This window comes from Aspergillus affinis (genome assembly GCF_023601865.1).
Source record: "Aspergillus affinis strain CMG 70 chromosome Unknown NODE_129_length_103272_cov_84_718155, whole genome shotgun sequence".
Taxonomy (NCBI): domain Eukaryota; kingdom Fungi; phylum Ascomycota; class Eurotiomycetes; order Eurotiales; family Aspergillaceae; genus Aspergillus; species Aspergillus affinis.
Genome location: NW_026515910.1, coordinates 40,141 through 62,702, shown reverse-complemented (window position 1 = coordinate 62,702; position 22,562 = coordinate 40,141). Strand labels below are relative to the sequence as shown.

The following is a 22,562-nucleotide window of genomic DNA, read 5'->3' as shown; positions in this document are numbered from 1 at the left end:
AGCTTCTTTTTTTTTCTTTTGGGGTTTTCTTTTTTCTTGGTGGTGTTTGTTCGCGTTTGCATTGGTTCTTGCAGTCTGATAGGTCCGCGGGGGAGGGTTGGGACGGACTCGCGCACACCGCCTTGCCTCCAGTCCAATCAGCCAGGGATCCAGAGGGGCCGGTCAGTTCGGCAACCCATAGCGACCAGCACCGCTAGGAGGCTAACCCAGACCGGGCCTAGCGGATGGACCCCCCGTAAGTAATGATAACAACACCGATCAAGTAATAATTAATGCCATTACTCCATAGTTACTAGTAGTATAGACTATAGACTCCATAGGGATGAATCTCTGGAGACATTGTGGATGCCACAATGCTGTCGATAATACTCCATATCGGGCAATGCCTTGGCGAACGTCACTCTGTCCTCGACGCAAGCAATTGAACCTGCCGTTGACTCATAATCCCTCTGCGAGACCCAGTCAATAGTCGCCAAACCTAGCAGGAAAAATTTTCTGGCTAGAGGTAGATCAATTACTCTTCAGATGCAGTGAGTCCCCGCTGCGTTTGTGCCTCGCTACCGCGCTAATGGCCTCTAGCCCATGGGACCACCGGCTTTCGGAATCCCCACGTTGGACGGTAATTTGGTTTGGCTGACTCGGCTGACTGCTGGGCCCTTGCCTTGACGACATCATCGATCGAATTCCCTCGGAACTCTATTTGCCCTAGATTGGTAGATTGGTAGATTGATTGATAGATTAATCTGCCAGGAACTTTATCACTTTATCGATCTGTCAAACCCACTCGGCCATTCAATCCCGACCATGGTCCTTGAGCGCGTCCCTCGCTTCGAGTCCCTCGTCGTCCCCGGGACCTGGTGGTTTGGGCCTCCTGCGCCCAGATGTCTTCTTCCGGCTCGTCTTGGCGGTCTCGGAGGGTTTCTTCGAGGTCTTGTTTCATAATCCCGTACACCTCCTGCAGCACCCGTTGCGCGTCTTCGGCTGCCTCGCTGCCTTCTTCTACTTTTTGTTCCACATATTCCCGTTCATTCGTCCCGGCGGCCTCAGATGCAAATGCCCACGCCTCGGCCAAAGCAACGACCTCGTCTGGTTTGCTCGGCTCACTAGGAGGCGCGGTTTGTCGAGAACTAAGGGCCGACGCGGCGTTTTTGAAACGTTGCTGCCGAGCGAGAATAGGATATTCTGGAAGAAGATGGCTCTCTTCACGTAAACGGGTAAGCATCCGAAGGGCTGTAGCCTTTTCTTTGGAAAGCAATCCGGCCAAATAGAATTTCTGCGTAGCAAGCGCACGCTGACTTTTCGAAAGCGGGAGCAGAATGTCATTCGCGAATGACAGTACATTCAGGGGATCCAAGGACGGCGTCTCCTCGACAGGAGGTGGGAGGTTCTCCACGGCACGCTCGGGAGGGCTGGGAGCCGCATTTGCGATAGGCTGACAGGCTCTAGATGCCGCATCTAAGAGGCGTTTACGCGCTTCCACATATGCATCATACTGCTCCGCAATCTGAGCCTTTTGCTCCTCGAGCAAACGTGCAGACTCTTCGATCTCGTCGGCCGACGGTTCCTGTAGAGGGCCTTCATCGCCGTTCCCGACGCTCACCAGCTTCTCCTCCACCCACTGCACCAGCTCGTCGCGTGTTCGTTGTAGAGCCACAATCCTCGCAGCCGGTGAGATCGCCTCCTGCGGGCGTTGCTTGGCCTTCAATTCCTCGAGTAACATCTTCTCCCGATCCAATTGAGCCTTTGCTCGGATCACAGCCCTTTCTAATTTATGTACCAACTCCTCAACGCCCTCCCCTGTTTGGGACCCATTTTGTCGGCCCTCTCCGAATTCTTCTGGTAGCACAAGGTGTTTTTGATTTCGGTTCTCGTTGCCCTCAAAGTCTTCCGGGGTAGGTACGTCTCGCGTCTTCAATTGCTGCAAATAATGCTGAAAGACCTGCAATTTCGCATGTTTGCGACGGTCGCGCAGCAGCCGCAAGTAAGCTTGTAGATCCGACGGAGGATCCGAGGGAGTTGCCCCGGCCGGTGGGTTCTGCACAGTTTCCGATATCGATTGGTATGCTTTCTTTGCCTCGACGTTGGCCTTGAGCGCTTGTAGGTATTCCTTCCTCAGACCCGTAAACTCCGACGGTATTCGCTTGACATCAACGACGGCTTCCTGCGGCGCACACAGGGAAAGATGGGATTGGGCATGCAAGTCCGGATGGTCAGGATTGTCATCCGCGAAAACGATATGCGAGCGGAGGTGGACGGTCAGAGCTTGTCGGATGCGGAGAGCTTCCTGGCGGCTCTTGATGTAGGGAGCCAGTGGTTTGGCGAAAGGCGGAAGGTCAAGGTGGGCAGGATCGTGGTCATTACTGATGTGATGGGCCATTGGGACGGGCCTTACGTGGTGGACGTCGAAAGTGGGTACAGGTCAGTCTTGACTCTTGTCCAAGCTTGAGGTCTCGCGTCAAAACTGCTTATTAAGCAGGCCGCGAGGACCTCGAGGACCTGGGGTACGTAGTTAACTAGTTAGTCCCTGTCCAGACCTTATAGCCGCCTTACGGAACGATTGGCGTTGTACTTTTGGAAGAGGCGTATACCATCGTTACCTATCAGGGGTCCATTTGGATGACAAGAATCCGGAGAGACACTCAGGAGGAACTAACTGCCAGTGTTGTGCGGGATCAGGAGTTCTCATCCGATTCAACTGCGCTATCCGCTACCCTCGACACCCTCGAGCCAACGTTCAACCTTCATTTTCTTTGGACTACGCTGTGCCTCCACATCTGATTTCGCGTCATCAGTGCCTTCTAAATCGAGCCAGGAATGCTGGTATATGGGTCTTTCGCTGCAAGGGTACCCTGTCGATCTTAACCATTCAAATATCCCACGAGTGGCGCCTTCAGAGAGCGATTGCGAGAAGAAATCATATTTGTAAGCACCAAGTTCAGCCGAAGCTCTGTTGGAGGGAAAATTTAAAGCTTGGTATGGAGGCTGGCTGGTCTTGTGTCTTTTGTCTTGAATTGAACGGTTATTTGTCAAAATCCATTCCCAAGAATCATACTCTAAGCAATGAACGGCACATCGAGCATGATTTTGGACCGATAGATCTGTGTCGGAAAGCCGCGTAACCCCAAAGGGTTTCCAGGGCCATATTGGAGGTCGATCATGACCTTCGGAAGCTGTAATAAAAAGCAACCGGCATTCGTCATCGCGGCTTATCGATTTGTCAATATTGGACCCCATTTCTAAAGTCAAAAAAGTCTACGTTGTTCCGGTCCAGAAAGAAGCTGGAAGATCAAGAGCCGTCATTCCTAGTCGTATCACGTAAGATGGATTTTGCCAGGTCTGTGAGAATGGCACCCAGCCAGAGGATGTCGAGACGAGGCTATCGATTGGTTAATAATGTGGCGATTAAATTATTCTTTGAAGATATTGAATCAAGAGCCGCAAAAGCCGGGTTCAGCCAGGCACTAACAAGGCTGCACTCGATCTCTGTGTTGAAGAAGGTGCTACACAGGACCGAGCGTAATCCCCATACATTAGAACTTAACGTCATGTACTTGGCAAGCAGCTCGCTATGTTTGTTGAGAAGATCTGGAATAGAATTGGTAGAGGCACCAGCCCCGCCCTTTAATTCCGATCGAGAAATTTGTTTCGGGAACGGGAAGGTAATTGTTCTTCCTTTGAGGAATGGGATATAAAGTACTCCAGCAAGGGCGACTGAGCACTGAGCGCAAAGGCGATGGTGTATACAAAAACGAGATAGGTATTTGAGAGCGGTCGCCGAATCAGGTGGGTCTGAGTCTGACTTGGTATTAAATGAGCCCTTCGTGGCTAGGTCAATCCAGCGCCGGTTGCTGACACTGTCCATGGCGACAAACACTCATGGCCATTGTACTGGGTAGTGACCACCAGCGAATCCCGGCTGTTGTATGTTTTTGCTTTTTGCTTTTAGTGTGTGTGTGTGTGTGTGTTTTATTTTGTTGACTCGATCAATTGAATTCTTGCTGTTGCGGTTTATTTCGTTTACTCCGTGTACCAGAAGTTCCCTTCATTTATGGGTCCGTATACTGTTGGCGATACTGCTGCCTCAGTCCGCCTTCCCTATATGGCGGCTTGGCAAAAGCGCTCAACCCCTTTTCATAGAAGAATCCAAGCATTTCACTCCCGATTGAGTAGGCAATACAGCTATGTCGCTGTCATATACCACATCAGAACAGCTAGGCCCGGCGCGTTTACGATCAGAGTTAACTCATATAGATAGGGTTAGGCCAGCGACAAAAGCTAAAACTAAGAACCAAGGCCTAGCATAGTTGCTTGCCGTAGATAGAGGTGTATGTACAGCTCCTGTGGCTTAATCCTCTCCGTTGGGAAATTTACCTGATCTCTTTGTCATCGAGCGCACTCCTGCGCCTTCGACGGAAATCCTTAAATTCGACCACATGCTCAATTTCAATATCCTCACTAGATATGAGCTTGTACCGCTTTGCACATGGGCCCGGCTCATCATCCCCTCGTCTCTTTCTCTGCGGCATCGGAGGTAGACTCACACTCACATCGGTCTCGGACTCTCCGACCTCGTCCCGCAAACACAAAATAGATGTTATTTCTGCTTCCTTCTTCCCATGTATTTCGCGAAAGTGAGTCGCTAGATCCTCCTCGGACAGCAAAGGGTATCCCGGATTCCCAAATGGACCACAGTCGTCCAAGAAGCAGGAGAACCTTGCAGGCCAATCATGGGTTGTAGCATGCTGGTCTCGTCGATACGCTTCTCGAAAATGAAACGTAAGTCTTTCTTGCAATTTCTCTCGAGTGTCTGCTGTTAAGTATCGAGACCAGTCTCCGAGCTGTGCGGCGGCCCTGGGGATTATGAAGTATTCTTTCCCTTCCAGTGTGAGTTTGTCCACTTCATGGTGTTTTTGGTGAAACGCCACATCATGAGCATAACAGATTCTTCCAAATTCATGCCACGGCCTCAGACACTGCATCACTGAGTCTCGGAAGTCGGTCACACCCCAGAGATGGATCTGGTCGACTAGGCAAAGGAGCTCCCAAGCCTTTCGCTGGGTCACGACACGGCCGCTCCAGATTTTCTGGAATATCTAAAAAGTGAGTCCAGGGTTAGTTAATTCCTGGTCCTTTGTCAGCAAAGATAGCCCTACTTACGTAGACAGAATCGCTAAATCCTTCGTGCCCTGCATACTCCTTGGGGAGTCGTCGTCTCTTGTAGCCAACTAGTATATGCCAATGTGCTCCAAACGATGTAAATACGAAAACCTGGTTGAGGCGAGTTCTAGCCGGTTGATATAATCCCCTCTTTTTGCCCACTTTACCGGGCTGACGTGCCAGACTATCTAGCAAATCGAGGTAGGCTGCTCCGGCGGAACAGCCTTGTCTGCGTGCTTCTCTAGCATCTCCACTCCACCCTTTGGCCTCATAGGTTGCGAAGGGGAAAACAAGGTCCGCACCTCCCCAACGTGGGTCTGCAATAAGGCCACAGTGTCGCTGAAGGAGGAGGGCCTCCAGACGGTCATGATCGAGGTCCCATTCCGCCCAGGCACTCTGGTAGTCTGTCGGCTTGAAGGTAACAAATCCAAAAGTTGCGTCGGGTATTCGTTTGACGAACTTGGGTTCGCCAGCGAGCAGACATGTCACTAGATCTCTCTTCTGCTTGATTTCATTGTATTCATGCTTATCACTATTCGCAAGGGGTTAGATGACGGAATGAAACATCTACCCATCTTCTTGAGATCCCTTTGGAAAGCAAACAACTTACATAGCCAGCACTGGGTCCCTTCTCATCTGGTCAAAGACATCTGCCCAGGCGTCGGCTTCCCAGGCGTATTCACTCTTCCTCCATTTTTCATTATTCAAGACATGGCCGAGGAAAGTCTTTGCCCTCGCGCGACGACTAGACTCAGTCGAATGAGCCCAGTCAATGCCGTCAAGAGACGGAACCCAGAGATTGCAATCCGGCGTCACCCACCGCTGCGAAAAATGCTGGCGGTAATAAATGCCACGCGCATTGAGACCCCAGTCAGGGCCAAACCGCTCAATCATGCCCGGATCCGCGGGAAAGCCGGGTTGCAGATAACTTGGAAAACGAGGTTAATTGCCGAGCAGTGTTACAGGGCGTGAATCGGTGGGTGTGCTTACAGCTGAGGACCGACGTAGTATTTTTCCAAAGCCGATTCAATCTCGGCATCTGTCCGGCCATCCCTTCGCATCATGTCAACTGGTGGCCACATTATGATGAAGTCCAATATTTTAATCTCATGCAGTCGCTTTTCGGCCTTGAGTCTCTTGAGTTTCGCCTGTCTCTCGGCCCTTTGCTTTTTCCAGTTCGCTCGGTACTCTTCCATGTTGGTTCCTAGCACGTAGGGCCCGGCAGAAGTGTTATTGGCCTCGATGATGACGGCTGGATCTCGTACCCACGGTCCATCATGCGAATAGTGCTTCGCGACTCTCGGTACATTCGGCCCTTGTGGAAAATCTGGCCTCAGACGAAGTATGGGCCTGGTCTGCTCTTGGGTGTGCTTGACACTCGACATATTCCAATTTTCAAAGTTAAAAGAAACCTTTGGAGATGGACTTAGGGACCGGGGGTTCTCTCAAATCGCAATATTTTCTCTGGACGCCGAGTGAGTTCAACAAGCGTCGCTCGTTCGTATTATATACGCATGACGTTGACCTGGGAACCGTTGGCGCTTGCGCTATACAAGGATCATGTTCAACTTTGTGATTACTCCGCCACTGACGCTAAGCCCGGCCTCTACCTATGAAGCAGGCACCTAAGACTTGGCCTTCTCTAAGCCACACATACCCCTGCATTCGATAGCCGTATAGTAGGTTGGACGACCTGCGTGCCTGATGTTGCCCTTGTCCCCTCATAGCACGGCAGCATTCCACAAGCGAAGGACCGACATCGACCACTGTGTCAGTTACTAGTATTAATTTAGTCGTCTCTTGTAGTGCCGCTTCGATCCGCGAGCATACTCTCTCCTACATGAAGCATAAAAAAGCGGACGTGTTTGGGTCGACAATGCCGAACCGTAAAAGGTTTTCTGTCGCTAATTTATCTCCACTTATAATTGCGATCGCCAGCTGCTTTTTATAATCAATGCCGTCAGCAGTCAACAGGTTGATTGAAGATTCATGACCGCGTTTCGCAGCCCAGAACATAGCGGTACGGCCGAGAGTATCTTCAAAATTCAGGTTAGCCCCATTTGCGAGCAGTAGTTTGATGATAGGCTCGTTTCCTTTGCCTGCAGCTCGGGACAATGGTGTTCGCTCTAGCTAGTAACGTTGGTAATATTAGTGGATGACTTTCATGCATGGGTCAGAGACGCGCCAAGTAGAATCAGGCCATCAACTGCTCCGAGAAGCTGCTCTGGATCATCCATCAGGGGTATATCCCTCCGAATGTCCGCCGGATATATGTGGTCTGTTTTTACCTTGTGTGAAAGTAAAAATTGAACGATTTCCTCGGAACCACCTTCAATCGCCCAGGCCAGCAATGTAGTTCCATCATTGTCAGGCATTTCAAAGTCAGGTGTTATGAGAGTAGTTGGGTCCCAATGGGCAAAAAGCCTGGTGAAGGGGTTCACAAGATATTGAGTGATTATGCGACTTGTCCCCGTGCAAAGATTGGAATGGCTGTGCTGGGTGAGTAGATATTGGAATGTCTCCATGAGGCCACCTCGAACTGCCAAGTGAATATCCTTTGCACCAACATCGTCCTTCATATGTTGATCAACGCCGTAGCTCAGGAGCAACTGCACAACATCAAGATGGCCACCGAACGCCGTCAGGTGGAGGGCGGTCTTTCCAAATTGATCAACAACGTTGAGTCGAGCCTCCATCTCATCGACCAGATACCTCAACAAACCTTCATGACCATACTGTGCAGCGGACAAAAAGAGGCTGTCACGTAGGGTATCAAGACCAGAGAAGCTCTCAAGTTTCCTAAGGCATTTCAATGCAGAAGAAAGTCGCTTAATGCTGCACCATACCAACAGTTATATAAAAACGGGAAGAGAGCTCATTGTCGCTCTGACCGGGCATTTTTGGAATGGTGCTTTCTCTGTTCCAGGTGGTTCAATACCCACAGTGATTGGCAGGAGCATTGTTGCTTCCATTTGACAAGTCTTCAGCCGCGCTGTGGTTTATTGATGTTTCGTTACACATTGGTCTTTCCGGGATTTTGCCCGTTCTGCTTGGGTGATTAGGACATGCAGCCCGACCACTGATTCAAACAATGGCGTGGAAAATCTACCCTTATCAACCACATCGACAGTGCACATCTAGCGAAGATAGATGAGGGAAAGCCTATACTATGTCCTCACCCGTATTGTGAGGGTAAGGTATACCCATCCACTTTGGAACTTCGACAACATTTTCACAACGTCCACTCAATAGAAGAGCCTCGTCGCAACTGTGTTACCAGGAAAAGAAAGTGATCCTACCAGAAGACACAAAGGAAGAACCGCTGTCAAAGAAACCATGTTCCCACTGCCCTGAGAGTGGTAGTCTATGATCGGTTAATATACACAGTTGATCATTGATCAACTGTGAATACTGGGAATTATGAATAGACTGTTTGAAAGAAAATTTGTCCCAATCACTTTAGTATCGATGTAAATTGTAGTTTTAAAGTGAAGTTTATATGATATACTTAGGCCTTAGCCACGTGATCGAACACACTTAACTAACGAAATGGGACTGATTGAAGCCTGTGGCCAATAATCCACTGCACTAAAAAGGGTCAACCCTTCTAAGCGAAGGATTATGATGCATATTATGTAGTGGACTTCCGGTGACAAAGCCCAGCCAATGGTGTTGTCATATACGACATGCTCTCGTTGGCTGCCGGTCTTCATTCCCCTGGGAACGGTCCCGCGGCCGTAGTTGTGACGCAAATGAGAAATACGTTCCGGCAGTTAAGATTCGGTGTTCTTGTCGGTGAACAGGGAAATATCTACCTCGGTCATGTGGTGGTAAGCAAACCCGTTGGTGAACATTCAGGTGTGGTGCAATACGATCATGGGAAGGCCGAAGTCGGCCAGTTTCGACACACTGGCTACCTCTTCCGAGCAGAATACGTCCATCCTGACCCGCATGTTTCCTGCCGGAAATGTGGATGCGATTCAAGCAAGATTGTGGATTGTCGCGCTGAAGATAGCGATGATGACCACGATGTGTATGACCAAGTGCAGCAACTAGTGGTACATAGGGGAACGATTGCCGCTGGGGAACTGGCTGCGACCTAGACTTGTTGGATCCTAGAGCGGGACAAAGGGAACAAGACATACTACTGATTGGCCGAATACCATCAGTAAGCCCTGATAAATAACAGAATCCTCTACTTATCGTGCGGAACATCTAATGTGATGCTGATAAGAGGATAATCCTGCTTACCTTATTCTAGAGACAAGCTAAGCGCGTTTATCTGCCTCGTCTCAATCAAACCGACACTGATAGTCGCCATCAGCTACCTACGGAGATAGAGTCTTAACATAGGTGATAGTAAATTCCGCGTGGGCTTTGGTGCACGGGCCAAATTCCACCCGCCTTGTGGCCTGAGGCAGACTAGTGCGTCGATGCCAATTTTAGCGCGTCGAACCCAAATACTTTCTGCGAAAATCGATTCTACACCGATATTTTCAACATCTTCAAACATAATATCTTCATTAACATGGCTCCTATTGATGAGGCAATTGCAGATTTAAACTCTCTGAAACTTGAAGATAGATCTACGCTTACTTTTATTGCGAAAAAGTATGGAATTCATAGGTCAACGTTGTCAAGAAGATTCCGCGGCGTTCAGCATTCCAAAGATGAGCAGTACCAGGACCAACGATTGCTTAATGATCGGCAAGTGAAAGTGCTCATTTCTAATATCAATCGATTAAGCGAAAAGGGCTTTATATATCATTTGAAATGCTACGAAATCTGGCTCACGAGATCTGTGGTAATCGTCCCGGAAAAGAGTGGCCGAGCCGCTTTATAAAGCAATACAGTAATAACCTTCTTTCTCGCTATACAACCGGGATCGATTCCTCTCGAAAAAAGGCTAATTCTGCGTTATATTACGCACTATACTTTGAACTTTTGACCCGTAAAACTTCGGAATATGATATACAGCAGGAAGATATATATAATGTGGACAAAAAAGGCTTCTTAATTGGAATGCTTAGCAAAGCGAAGAGAATCTTCTCTAAGCCACTCTATGAGAAGAATGGAATGAAACAACGACTTCAAGATGGGAATCGAGAATGGATTACAACAATTGCCTGTATCTGCGCGGATGGGACCTCACTATCTCCAGGGCTTGTATACCAAGCTGCCTCTTCAAAGCTTCAAGATTCTTGGCTGCAGGACTTCGATCCCTCTCTTCATCCTTACTTTTTTGCATCTTCACCTTCGGGATGGACGAATGATAAGTTAGGATACGCATGGTTACGAGATAAATTCGATCGAGAGACAAAAGCGAAGGCGAGGCGGCGTTGGAGACTTCTTATTCTTGACAGCCACGGATCTCATGTTAATATGAATTTTTTCGAATACTATGAGGCGAATAAGATCCTCTTAATGACCTATCCGCATCATTCTACGCATTCGCTACAGCCGCTTGATGTTGGAATGCAGGATGATCAGCTCGCTAAGCAAGCCGATATACAGCTTCAAAATGATTTCAGTATTGCTCAACAAGGCAAGAAAAGGGCCCTGAGCACTCTAAAGGTCAAGAAATCGAAAGATATCATTCCTGTAGATACTGAGGTTGTTGGTGAGCCCCCCCCCCCAGCGGTAAATCGTAGAGGGAGGCAGATTAGGCTACCAGAGCGCTATCGGGACCAGAAAAAAAGGTATATAGCTTCATTTCTACGCATTTATTTCAACTCTTAAAAATTTCTATATAATTCATATTCTATGTGGTTGGAAAACCTCATCTTCTTCGTGGGTGTTGAGGTAAAATTTGTCGGAACATGGGTTCTTCCCCTGTCCTTGGGTGCCGGGCTGCACAGCCTTAGTCAACATATCATTAGTATTTAGTCTAGCTTGCTTCCGGTGTGTATCCGCACCCCTGAATACTAGACTCCTCTATGCTCCCACACTAGGAACTAGTCATGTCCTATAGCCGAAATCCTGTCATTCTCCATATCTAGGTTAGCCGAGGTCATCAACTATTCGTCGGAGAACTATGCCGAGAAATAAATGTCCACATTCAAGTTACTTTCGTTTCTTTGTCTCGCGGCTTCGGTCCCTCATTCACCCCGTCGGATATACAAATATCACTAATTAGGTCACAGTGACCCCGTTGGACCATGATAACATGCTCGGACTCGGTGTGAAACACAAGCAGACTGCACTGGCCCTACGTAATCATTCGCAAATCTGATCGGGTAGCTTAAGGTATAACTACAACCGCACCACCCCTCGCATGGTATGACAAAGTCCCATTTTCACAACAACAAATCACCCAGTCTACAATGCGCCTTAGCACAGACGAATCCTTCCACTTCGAACTCCTCCGTCTCCTCGCTCACTCTAGCTATGGCGGTGCCGACGTGGGCGAGACCCTCACCATGAGCTCCGAAATTACCCTAGGCGACTTCGAGTCCTCCCCCGTCTTCAACAAAAGAGCAGACCGTATTGTCGAACAACGAAAGAAAATGACAAATGACATCTCCATCCGCGATGCCATGTTCCGCGCGACTACCTACTACCGCGCGGCGGATTTTTACATCCACGGGAACTGAGATGATGCACGCATAATTTCGTAGGACAAGCAAACTCGCTGTTTCGACAAGGCTATGACCCAGCTTCCTATCCCGGGTTATCGCAAGGAAATCCCAGGACCCGGGTGCAATATCTCGGTCATATTCTTCCCTGCAAGCACGCACGGACAGTGCAAAGCGCCCGACTCTTATTCTCGATAACGGGCTCTCACTCTCTATTCCTGCGAGAATGAAAAAGCTATATCGCCAATCAATAGCCTTGAAATCGCTGTAGAGCTAGTCAGCCGTGTATCTTATATGACGGTCCCCAACGCCTAGGCAAACTAGGGCATTAGGTGTCTCTGTCTCGGAGGATAAGACGGCCATTGTCATAACTATGCATAATGTTGACTTCGGTTGGAGCTTGGTTCGCAATCTTCGGTGCATTTGCAATAAGACTGACAGCTTCGGGACGTTGGTGGGGTATCGAGGCAATGCATAGGATGATGCGGAATGAGGCGATCAGGGATATATGTTTTTGTATTTCATGCTATGATGTAAAATTCTAGGTTGAGTGAGGGTTTGCCCTCGCTAATACGTAGGGATAAGGAAATTCAGATAGCTCCGAGTCAAATAGCTACATAACTTAGCCTACCACGCCAAGGCCGGAGGAAATGATAAAGCAGAGCCAGATGTTCAGGCTCAGTAAATGAAAGCTATACATTTATCACCTGGACGAGGAATGGTGTAACAAATGCACTATGACATCAGTGAGCCATCGGGATTAGCTGATGAGTCTCTAAGTAGGACGAATGGCAAAGATGTCTGTCATCTGGATTAACCAATCTGTGTATGTTCCCGGCCCCCTAAATAGTTGCCTGACTCTACAACCCTGCTGGGAAGCTCGAAGGCATCATTTAAACGTGTTATAGCATGATTGTGCAACATCGCTTTAAGTTTAAGATAGACCTTGAGGCTACACAGGCTCGTATTGATGCGGGAAAAGCACCCTGTAGCGCCCGAGACAATGTGAAACAATGTACTTTCATCGCAGCATAGATCATGGTTGATAGATGAGATGTTCGGATTGTTAAGCCAGCCCAAGTAGACACGTCATGTATAACGCCCGAGAATCCTTGCTTCTTAATTTGTGAAATGTTACCTTAAATCTGTATTTCCATGGACTCGTCCGAGAGTCCGAAGTTCCTTTTACTGTGCCCATGACTCTGATATCCGATGGGATATCTTCGTATCAGCAATATAGATAGACGTAGTAGATAATCCGATGCATGTAAGCTGCACACAATACGCACTAAGGACCGTGATGTCATGGTCTCTTTTCCAGCTTCGCTGACACGGTCATGTCGCTAGCCACAGGGATCGAGACTATCTTCTAGCCGACTCAGCTCCATCGTCTTCCGTACTGTAACCCGTGCTACTTTACAATCTGATTGCAGCTTCATGTATCATCTTTATCCCAGAAGCAATGCCTCCACAGATGTCTTGGCTCTTCCAGTCGTGCTGGCTACCCCAAGCAGCAAGATACATGTTAGAGCTAGCTGGGGACCTTATATAAAGGCAGCGCAATCTCGCAATACTCAGATGCTTTGGTGCCATTCTGAACAAGACATAAGAACAAGTCCTTTAGTTATTTTTGATCTCTTGACAACATGAAGCTCTCTTGGGTTGTATGTGCCACACTTCTGGGACTGGCAGCGGCCATTCCCAATGATCCCAACCAGGGTACCGGTGATGTTGTCACTGATGATTCTACCAATGTTGTAAGTAAACTACTCTTCTTGAGATAATTTTATGTCATGAGCTAAAGGGTGGCAAGTTTGTTCGTTGCGGCGAAAGATGTAGGGGGGATTGGGAATGCCGTGGGGAATGCAATGATTGTCGCCATGGAAGATGCGAACGAGGAAGGGTAAGATATCTCATTACCAATACAAGAAAGTTTCTATGTGCTAATAATCTCGTGGCAGGGTGGCAACTGTGGAAGAAGATGTGATCATGACCGTGATTGTAAACGATGGGATGGGCCCTGCGATAACTGCGTAAGTTAACTCGACTTGCCTGTGGCATTTGAGAGCTAATGGTCTTTGGTCACAGAGACGAGGAGAGTGCAGTTGAGGGTGAGACTAGGGCTCATAGCTAGGGAGCCCCGGCGAGGTCCAGAGTGCTGTGGGTATGTGATTCAACATCATTGGCCCATGCTAGTTAGGCATACAGTATCTTTGTTTGGGGGCTCTAATTATGATTGGACTTCAGTACTTGTTGCCTTGTTTAGTCCTCACTGTAAGATTGAAAGTGCCATAGCCATGCTCTATTCTAAACGACCAAAATCCCACCAATAACCTCCAGTCCATCTGTTACTGTGTATAAGTGGACGTGATGGCTTAGTGTTTTGCTTGCTGACCGAGCACTGACATTCAAACTGGCAAACAAGACAATCGGTGGCGTTCCTTTGGGGTTATGCAGGCTGAGGTATATCGAGGAACCTTAACCCCTACCAATATTCACTCAACCACTTACTGTGGGTGGCATTCTCTGGTGGTATACAAGCCCTTTGATAGGCCAATCATGTGTAAGAGTTCCACTCTGCCAATCCTGTACGTATAACTCACTGTCTCCCGTCAGTTGCGCAATAGCACTCATGACAATGAAGACGCTCCTGGCAGGATTGGAAGTAGCTAGATCCCTCGCCTGCGAGCGCAATATAGTATACACCTGGCTATCGAGCGTACAATTCCCCAGTGTAGGGAACCAGCGGTAGTATTGAAGACGGAAGAGTATACCAGGTAAAAGCATCGTGGCGAGCGGCGATGTTGGCTGGCTTGGCAACATCCTGAACATGACTCCTATACCTAAACGTTAACTTAAATGGATATATATTCCGCCAAGGAATTAGGTTAATTGGAGAATCGGTTTCCTCCCATGAACGCTAACCCAGTACCGTACTTGATCACCTGACGCACGAATTTTGTGGTGGAGGACTCTGGTATTCGGGGTGCGGATGCACACCGGAAACTAGGCTAAAAAGTTGAGTTAACTACTAATGAGATGCTGACTAAGGCTGTGCAGCCTGCACCCAAGGACAGGGGAAGAACCCATGTTCCGACAGATTCTCGAAGTCACGTGTTCCTAGGCTAACCCGAAACGGAACAAAAATCATGTGGGGGTGTCGCTAGATCGTCGCCCTAAATTTATCAGTCTATGCCAGGAGACTCTCGATGACTTTCTTATCACCTTTCATGTAAACAGTATCTCATACGTCGATGGAGATATGATAAGTCAAGGCAGCAAGCCTGTATGTATAAAGGCCTGCCTCCGCCAACCTAAGTCATGTCAGACTATCAGTATTCCAGATTTTACATGATTATAATTTTGAACACTATAAAGACGTTATAAACTCTTCAAGAAGTATCCAATACTTTCCATTACACTTCTTGAATCTCCTCCTTTGACCGCATCCCTATCCTCTATACAGAAAAAAAAGCACATAACTCAGCATAAAGACCAAACCACATAGCCACTTCGATGCTATGACAGCAAATAGATAAGGTAGACAACTACGGATAGTCCCACTTTATGTAGATCAAGCAACGGGGCTAAGCCCCAATAAACAAGTTTGCCCCTAGCTTGACGTCATTGCCCTCAGACCATTTCCCTGATCAAACTTAGGTCAAGTAAACAAGCTCAGACATATTAAGATGCGCCTGGCCCCTTTGGCGTTTATACATCAAGTTTTTCTTCGGAGTCCACACTACAGACTTCACGGCAAAGAAGATGGAAATTATATTAGAAGCCCTGGCGGCTATCATTTGTTGTTTCGTAACACATCTTGAGTTTAAACGGCCTGAGAAATCCTCTCGAAAAACGTTGTCTGATGGTACGAAGAAAAAAGGCGATGGTTCTGAAGGCAACAGCAATGAGAAGTGAGTCTTCATCCGGCATACCTGTCCATTATATAGTGGTCTAATAGTTTGACAGGAAATCATAAAGTGATGAGAGAACCCTGGTACGGACAATCATTCCATATGGATGTTATGTTCCAAAAATAGAATCTTATGATACTACGACACGAGATCAATTGTTAGTTATTCTTCAACAGAAATGATCCTCATCTGCCACCGTCTAATCCCCAGTTTCAGGTTTATTGAATAGACGTGAATGGAGTATTATGAATTACGAGGAACAGAAGAAAAAGCCTTGGATATATAAAACTACAGGAGACATGAAGTTGGTTCACAGATTCAACTCAGGTACTATTTTCCTCTGGTATTCATTCAAGCCATATGAGCCATCTAAACCAGTGGAGGATTGGCATATCAAATAGATACAAAATCATCAAAAACCCTCCCATGGCATATCATTCCTCTCAGCCTCGCCCATCCCAACCACAAAGAATACAAAGCCCGCTCAAACACCACGCTCGGCCGCACCTATACATAATCGCACCACTCGGATCAAAGCAGCCCCAGTGGTCGCCACTGTGTTCAATAGAATTGTTCCAGGCGGGGTTCCCAAGGCTGTACAGCTTGTCAGTCGTGGTCTAGAATTCCCCTCTCTCTTGGAACGTGCTGTCGACGGGCGATGCTATAGGGCTGCATGACTCGTGTCCCAAAGTTGAGCATAGGGAAAGGGGTATTTATCGAAAACATGGCTGATGCGAGTATATGGGCCGATGCATGCTAGGCGGAATTGTTTGTGTTGATATCGGCGATGCTATTTATTTTCTCGGACTATCCTGCTTGGAATGGTTAGTGGGTATCGGATATATATTCCTAGTTACATTTTCTCATGCATTAGGTAGATTGGATAGTGATGGATTTTATAGCACTAGTATGTAATAGGCAGGAGACTTGTTATGAATCACATGGACAATTCCAGTACTCTCGAATTTCATCTGCGCCGGAGTAAAGTTGACTCCAGCCTGTCCATGACTCGAAGCTCAACTGGTACACGTGTGATGGAACATCTATATTGTTTGAGCATGTTTATTCTGACTTCGAAAGAAACTGCACACTTACCGCATGCACAGCCCGGATAATAATTTTCATACCAAGCCCCTCCTAGCTCAGGATTCTTCTCATAAACTATCAGGTCCAATTCAGGCACCGCTTCGCAGAATTTAATAGCAGCCAGAATTTTCGAGATGCCGGCACCGATGTAGATAACCTTAAGCGGGCGTGGCTGGTTCACAGCTCGCTCTGAGATGAACGGAGCGAAAGTCTCCTGCTTGTCTTCAGAGATGCCATGTTTTGGGCTGTCCCTTTCTTTCTCATTTTCCAAATCAAATGATTCCCTCACTTGAGGAAGAGGTGTCTTCGATAGTGACTGTTGTATGGTATTTTTTGTTAACATCCTGCGGGATTGTAGAAACGGGGATGTTGGTCAAAAAAGTCATGATGAATATCACAAGTGATTTCCTATAATTCCTATAACTTGCCTAGGCTCCCATGGAAAGCTTTATACCATAATCCAAATAGGTAGATGAAGATATCATTATTGTCCCCGGATGGGTATCCGATTACGTGTGCATGGTTTCACATTATACCGCCACCCTATGGCGCTGCAGAAGAGTCAAATGAAAGTAACAGAGGCTGGTATATACTTCTAGAAAAGGAGTGCTGTGGTCGCCTGAGGAAAAGAACCTCTTGGTAGAACTAGGGAGAGAACGAAAGCTTCCTTGGTCGGATGTGTCTAGGTTATTCTCAGATCAATCTTTTGGGAAGAAGTCAGCGTTCGATTCAAGTTTACTGGATTACTTATCCCAAAGACATACAGAGTTAATAAAGTATGTTGGAATGCACCTTATGGATGATATCCAATATCCTCTCTAAACCACTCCTGCATATTCTTCACTCACTTGGTTGCTGTTGTCATTTCACTCCATATCCTTTCTTCTAAGGGTTTGTTTTATTCGGCAGGAGAGTTCGATGAAAAGGATCTGAGTTCCATCCACTGTGTTCGTTCACCACAGATCCGTGCCGGTTTGGTACAAGTTAATCTGTCAAACAAAATGACCACTAACTATCTCGAAGAATCGAAGGATATAGATTATTCAGCCATCAGCGAGTCGATTCTTACCTTCTATGGAAAGCTTACGCGTGTCCAGATTGAGAGATATAAGCAGCTAGATGCACAGATAGTTTCGAAGATCAGACCCTCATACATTTGTTCTAGTGACCAATGCATTGCTGGTGTACATCGAATACGACTTTTGGTTGATATAATCTCAATATGTGGCGATGTAGTACCCATACTGATGGTGCCGCAGTTGTCTTCCTGGACTAACTATGTGAATCTTCTGTGTCATGAGTGTATTAATATTTATACATGGCGGGTAACTGGTGGCTTGCCAGGCATCTGAGAAGTTTTTCATCCTGCCAAGCTCAGGAGTTGCCCAGTCCAAAGGGAGGGCGCTGGGCGCGTAGGTAATCACGTGATATATGCTATTTGTGGAAAATGGATTGTTAATGTATAGGGGTGGCAAGTGTGGCCGAACTATTAACTAACTAGTTAGTGAGCAGCACCGCTCAGGGTGTGCTCAGGTCTACTCAGTGAGCAAAAAGCGGCGAGGGGAGAGCACTAAAACGGAAAGGGAAAGCCATCGGCCTGGTTAGAAAATCAAGTACATATGTATGTGGCGCGGCAGGCAGCTCCCTTACACCGTATGAGCTGGAGTCAGTAAATGGACCTCCATCATAATCTCGTGGTCAAGTGTTTCCTAGGAAGCTACACTTGTCTGATGTCGGCATAATCATTATTGTCAGGTTCTGAAACAACGTGGATTGACAACTGGAAGTGTGATGGCTAATAATGATACTCTCTGGAATTGGCCGAATTGTTTGTTTTGATCCTTGTCACATGACTAAGTCCCGCCTCAGGCCTGAAGGTCAGGTCAACTATCTTCTTCAGCATCAACTATCTGGTCTAAAGATATACAGAAATCAAGTTTCTGGGTGTTTCCATCACATGGCGTGTCTTTAAGTCGTATTTTTCCAATCTAAAATTCCCTTGCCATAAGTTCATACAGTCTTAACTCATCAAGTGTTTACAAATCGTCAATACCGTTCCGATCAAATATTTTCTGACTCGCCCGGGCAGTCATCAAATTTCAAAGCTCTATCGCATCGGATTCACCGAGTGACACCTGTCCCTGCCTAGCCTTCACTCGAATATAAGAGAAGTCTGTGACACGAATACTGACTCTGGTCTCAAAGCCAGTCCGCTTGTGAGAAGTGACGAGGGTGGTCTCGTCGGAGTCCTGCGACGGCACAGAGTAAATCGCCCAGTTATCATATTCCGTTGCCCCGTTCCAACTCATGTACACGTCGAAAGCAAAATCCGATATTTTCTTAGCTTCTACCGACGGTTTCCAAAACGGCGTGGCCCTCCACTGGGACTTATAGACACTGGAGGATCCAATATAGCCAGAGTGGCCAAACTGAGCGGACAGAATAACATCTCCATCGCCATTATACTCCTTCAATTCGGGAACGTCGCCATAGCCAACAAGCAAATGAGACTGCGGTGTGGCTGGTTCCAGAAGCTGGACACTTCCTTCATCTTTGGACTGAATCGGGTCGTCTGGGTCAGACACTTGACGAATGGCCGAGACTTTGCGGTTGATAACATCAACGTGTAGGATCATTGCGGTGCTCTCACCATCGCTTTCATCATTGTTGTTCGAATTGCTAAATAAACTCAGGGTCAAGCTTTCGTCTGTCTCGTCATACACTCTCGCGTCGTGTTGCCATGAGAAATTAACCTCGTCGAGTTCAAAGTCACCACCATTGATACCCTGTAGAAGTGATGTAAGTATTCTATCGATTACGTGAGAGTCTAGCACTTACAGAAAGTTGCCACTGAATGGAAGCATCTCTATTGAGATAGAAGACCGAGGAGTAGCCACGCAGAGATACTAGAAAGCCATTCTTTGTTGGATTGATGGCGTTGAGCTGAAAGGGATCGAACGGCAGTTCGCGGGTACTCGTGCCAGCAAGATCTACCTCCGATAGCTCGATAGGGATATGATCAAGGGCGCTCCATGAGTAAACAATGTCGTTCGACTGCACCTCGATCTCATAGAAAAGATAGTTGGCCACATAATGGTCAGGCTGTCCGCCAACCGCACTCAGATCATATTCGGTGACGTTGATGACGGAAACGAGAATAGTATCCTCCGATGTTACGAGGTGTTCATGGTCATCTAGATAGGAAAGCTGGGCTTGGCCATCGGGCGTGATGTAGTTGTCCTTCAAGGTAATCGTGTACAACTCGTTGTAGGCATTGTCCAGAATATGGACAGTGCCATAACCGTAACCCGGGTCGACATATTGACCGGACCAGAATGTGATCATATCCTGACCTGATACATTCTGCACCCTGAAACCACTCGCATTGGCATGCGACCCCTGGTAGATCAGATCGCCATTGCCATCGTATATTGTAGGACCAACCGGAGTGGCCTGCTCGCCTTGTAAGGCCACAAAAATGTATCCCTGGCCCACATCGCCCGTTTGATTGATGCTTAGCTGGGGGACTCGCCATGACGCAGTGGTAAAGGATTGGTAAGGCCAACTATCTGCAGCCAAACCTCCGACGGACAGCATCAAGATGCCGCATACAGACGCGGAGTGGAATCGCACCATCGTTTAGAGCAGATTCAAAGCAGCAGAGATATTGAAAAGGATAAAAATAAAAGCTATTACATTACAGTTCGCAAAGCCCCATCGGTGCCCGAGAGGATCCGCCACGCTACTTGAGTGCAAACCAAAGTCCTTGGACTCATCTCGTTGCCTTGACTCCTTGCCTCCTCTGGTCTCAGCGTGGAACCCAGCTGAGACTTCAGGGCTCAGAGCTCCAACCGTCCCTTGCATTGAATGCACGCCTTTCGAGGATTCAGCTGGGTGTGGAGTGGACACCGGATCAGAAGACCCGGCTTGATGCATGGGATTTTTTGGTTTCGATGAGTGCAGACAGTGTGCACCGAGGCAGCTAGAAGCGAATCTGACCGCGCACTATTTACAAATTTGCAGTCGGGATAAGCAATCAATCCTCTAGGGCTTTAATGCTCTGTAGAGTAGGTGGGTAGCACATCCTTTGTGGCTCATCGATGATGACGAATTAACCTGCGGATGGAAGATCGAAGAACTTTTAGGTATTGCTATTTATTCTGTACTATTTACTATTTACTATTGTACCCCGTACTCCGTCTGCTGCGGCCTGATGGAGATGAAGATCGGCCAGCGATAATCCTTCGATGACGCAGCAGGAATGGCCGCATTACTCCGTCTTGAATCATTACAGAGTAGAATCAGAATCAGAATCAAAATAATAGAACTCCGTTATGAATAAATAAACACCAGTCGATCAGTCACGGTGACTCGTCCGATATGACTGCTGGTCTGGCATGTTTCCAATGCCCTAGGTTCATTCCTCCAATCAAGGGGCGAAGGCTCGCTTCTCTTGCTTTTTATCTCTTTCTCTTTCTCTTTCTCCTCCGTTCCTCTTTCTCTTCTCCTCCGTTCCTCTTTCTCTTCTTCTCCTTCCTCCTCCTCTTCTTCTTTCCTCCAAACCACCACACCCCAACATGCCCCCCGAGATCAACCCTCTCCCTCTCTCCTCCCCGAGAACTCGTCCGCGAGCAGCAACGGCAACGCAACCAACCACATCTCCATCCGCTTCGTCCCGTCGGCCATCCCAAGTCATGGCCCCTCCGTCTATTTCGCTCGGTCCGAGCGATCAGGAAAACGTCCGAGCAGCGTCGGGTATGTGCCACCATAGCAAATAATGATGCCCGGAGCTTCTAACACTAACGCCTGTCTAGGTCCCTTGCGCCATCCCAAACCCCTCACCCCGTCCGATCTCCATTCTATGCTGGAGCAAGAACAGGAAGCAATGGTATGCCTAAACTGGGCAACTTCTCTTCGCTATCGGGGAAAACTGACCATGTTTGATGTTTTCTTTAGGTCAATCGTTTATCGAGAGAACTATCTACCCTTCGCCAACAAACGGCTTCCGTCGCATCTACAACGTCGTCGGCCTCGACCAGCTTCAACGATTCTTCGGTCGATGCTCTCCACTCATCATCGCACTTCATTAACACAGTCCACCCAACTGCGTCTCGACGCCATCGCTCCTCTTCCAGTCTGAGCTCCTCTTATATCCCCGCCGTCCAGGGCTCAAGGGCAGGGAGCGTTGCCGGGATCGCACCGTCGCGGGACGTTGGTCTAGCGTCCCCACGCCAGGGGGATCCTATGCGACCGGGTCGAAGTCGGGAGCCATCTTTGACCTCGTCTCGACCGTCCGAAGGGGCCCTGTCATCATTTTCCCCGTCGTCCTCTCAACATTTACCTCATCAATCCCTTGATCAATCATCGCATTTCCCAACCGTACCCACGCATGCTCATCGTAGCTCTCTTACCCAGCAACGATCTCGAACCGCTTCTACCGCTTCCCGTCCCGACGAGATTGCACACCAACGGGCGGAACTCGAAGTAATCCGACGGGAGAATGACGCACTACGACGTCGGGTCCGAGAACTCGAGTCCACCTTGAAACAGCACCGCGAAAAAGAGTCGACTCCGACGATCTCGACCGCCAGCGGGACGTCTGCGCTCACCGATAGTTTACGAAAAACTTCCTTGACCGAATCGAACGAAGACATAAATTCCTAAGATCGAATACCTTTTTTTTTTCTATTATTTCTCTTTTATACTTTACTTTTTGCAATCTAGAAAGCAGGATCTTTCGTGGCTATGGACGGAATTAGGTAGCACCCAATTGATGATTTCTTATGACGACGCATTTCCTAGACCCATGGCTGCCTTAATGCCTGGTTAC

General features: G+C 47.8%; 8 protein-coding genes across 8 annotated transcripts; 4 read left to right on the top strand and 4 right to left on the bottom strand.

Moving 5' to 3' along the window:
• Positions 1–763: 763 nt before the first annotated feature.
• KD926_001402 (uncharacterized protein) lies at positions 764–2,377 on the bottom strand (the record flags this gene model as incomplete). Its single annotated transcript, XM_053105106.1, has 1 exon — positions 764–2,377. The coding sequence occupies one exon, from the start codon at positions 2,375–2,377 to the stop codon at positions 764–766; it is 1,614 nt and encodes a 537-aa protein (XP_052951689.1).
• A 1,669-nt stretch (positions 2,378–4,046) lies between these two features.
• Positions 4,047–7,853, bottom strand: KD926_001401 (ankyrin repeat domain-containing protein; the record flags this gene model as incomplete). Its single annotated transcript, XM_053105105.1, has 7 exons — positions 4,047–4,179; positions 4,372–5,093; positions 5,158–5,689; positions 5,768–6,085; positions 6,148–6,507; positions 7,043–7,287; positions 7,470–7,853. The coding sequence occupies 7 exons, from the start codon at positions 7,851–7,853 to the stop codon at positions 4,047–4,049; spliced, it is 2,694 nt and encodes an 897-aa protein (XP_052951688.1).
• A 990-nt stretch (positions 7,854–8,843) lies between these two features.
• On the top strand, positions 8,844–9,260 carry KD926_001400 (uncharacterized protein; the record flags this gene model as incomplete). Its single annotated transcript, XM_053105104.1, has 1 exon — positions 8,844–9,260. The coding sequence occupies one exon, from the start codon at positions 8,844–8,846 to the stop codon at positions 9,258–9,260; it is 417 nt and encodes a 138-aa protein (XP_052951687.1).
• A 1,321-nt stretch (positions 9,261–10,581) lies between these two features.
• On the top strand, positions 10,582–11,750 carry KD926_001399 (uncharacterized protein; the record flags this gene model as incomplete). The annotated part of the gene is made up of 2 exons (XM_053105102.1): positions 10,582–10,777; positions 11,404–11,750. The coding sequence occupies 2 exons, from the start codon at positions 10,582–10,584 to the stop codon at positions 11,748–11,750; spliced, it is 543 nt and encodes a 180-aa protein (XP_052951686.1).
• Positions 11,751–13,484: 1,734 nt separating this feature from the next.
• KD926_001398 (uncharacterized protein) lies at positions 13,485–13,866 on the top strand (the record flags this gene model as incomplete). Its single annotated transcript, XM_053105101.1, has 4 exons — positions 13,485–13,489; positions 13,537–13,635; positions 13,694–13,765; positions 13,821–13,866. The coding sequence occupies 4 exons, from the start codon at positions 13,485–13,487 to the stop codon at positions 13,864–13,866; spliced, it is 222 nt and encodes a 73-aa protein (XP_052951685.1).
• Positions 13,867–16,576: 2,710 nt separating this feature from the next.
• Positions 16,577–17,075, bottom strand: KD926_001397 (Flavin-containing monooxygenase-like; the record flags this gene model as incomplete). The annotated part of the gene is made up of 2 exons (XM_053105100.1): positions 16,577–16,689; positions 16,742–17,075. 2 exons carry the CDS (start codon positions 17,073–17,075, stop codon positions 16,577–16,579), a joined length of 447 nt encoding a protein of 148 aa, XP_052951684.1.
• Positions 17,076–18,831: 1,756 nt separating this feature from the next.
• KD926_001396 (arylsulfotransferase family protein) lies at positions 18,832–20,368 on the bottom strand (the record flags this gene model as incomplete). Its single annotated transcript, XM_053105099.1, has 2 exons — positions 18,832–19,518; positions 19,571–20,368. 2 exons carry the CDS (start codon positions 20,366–20,368, stop codon positions 18,832–18,834), a joined length of 1,485 nt encoding a protein of 494 aa, XP_052951683.1.
• Positions 20,369–21,309: 941 nt separating this feature from the next.
• KD926_001395 (uncharacterized protein) lies at positions 21,310–22,396 on the top strand (the record flags this gene model as incomplete). The annotated part of the gene is made up of 3 exons (XM_053105098.1): positions 21,310–21,487; positions 21,547–21,620; positions 21,689–22,396. The coding sequence occupies 3 exons, from the start codon at positions 21,310–21,312 to the stop codon at positions 22,394–22,396; spliced, it is 960 nt and encodes a 319-aa protein (XP_052951682.1).
• Between the last annotated feature and the right edge of the window lie 166 nt (positions 22,397–22,562).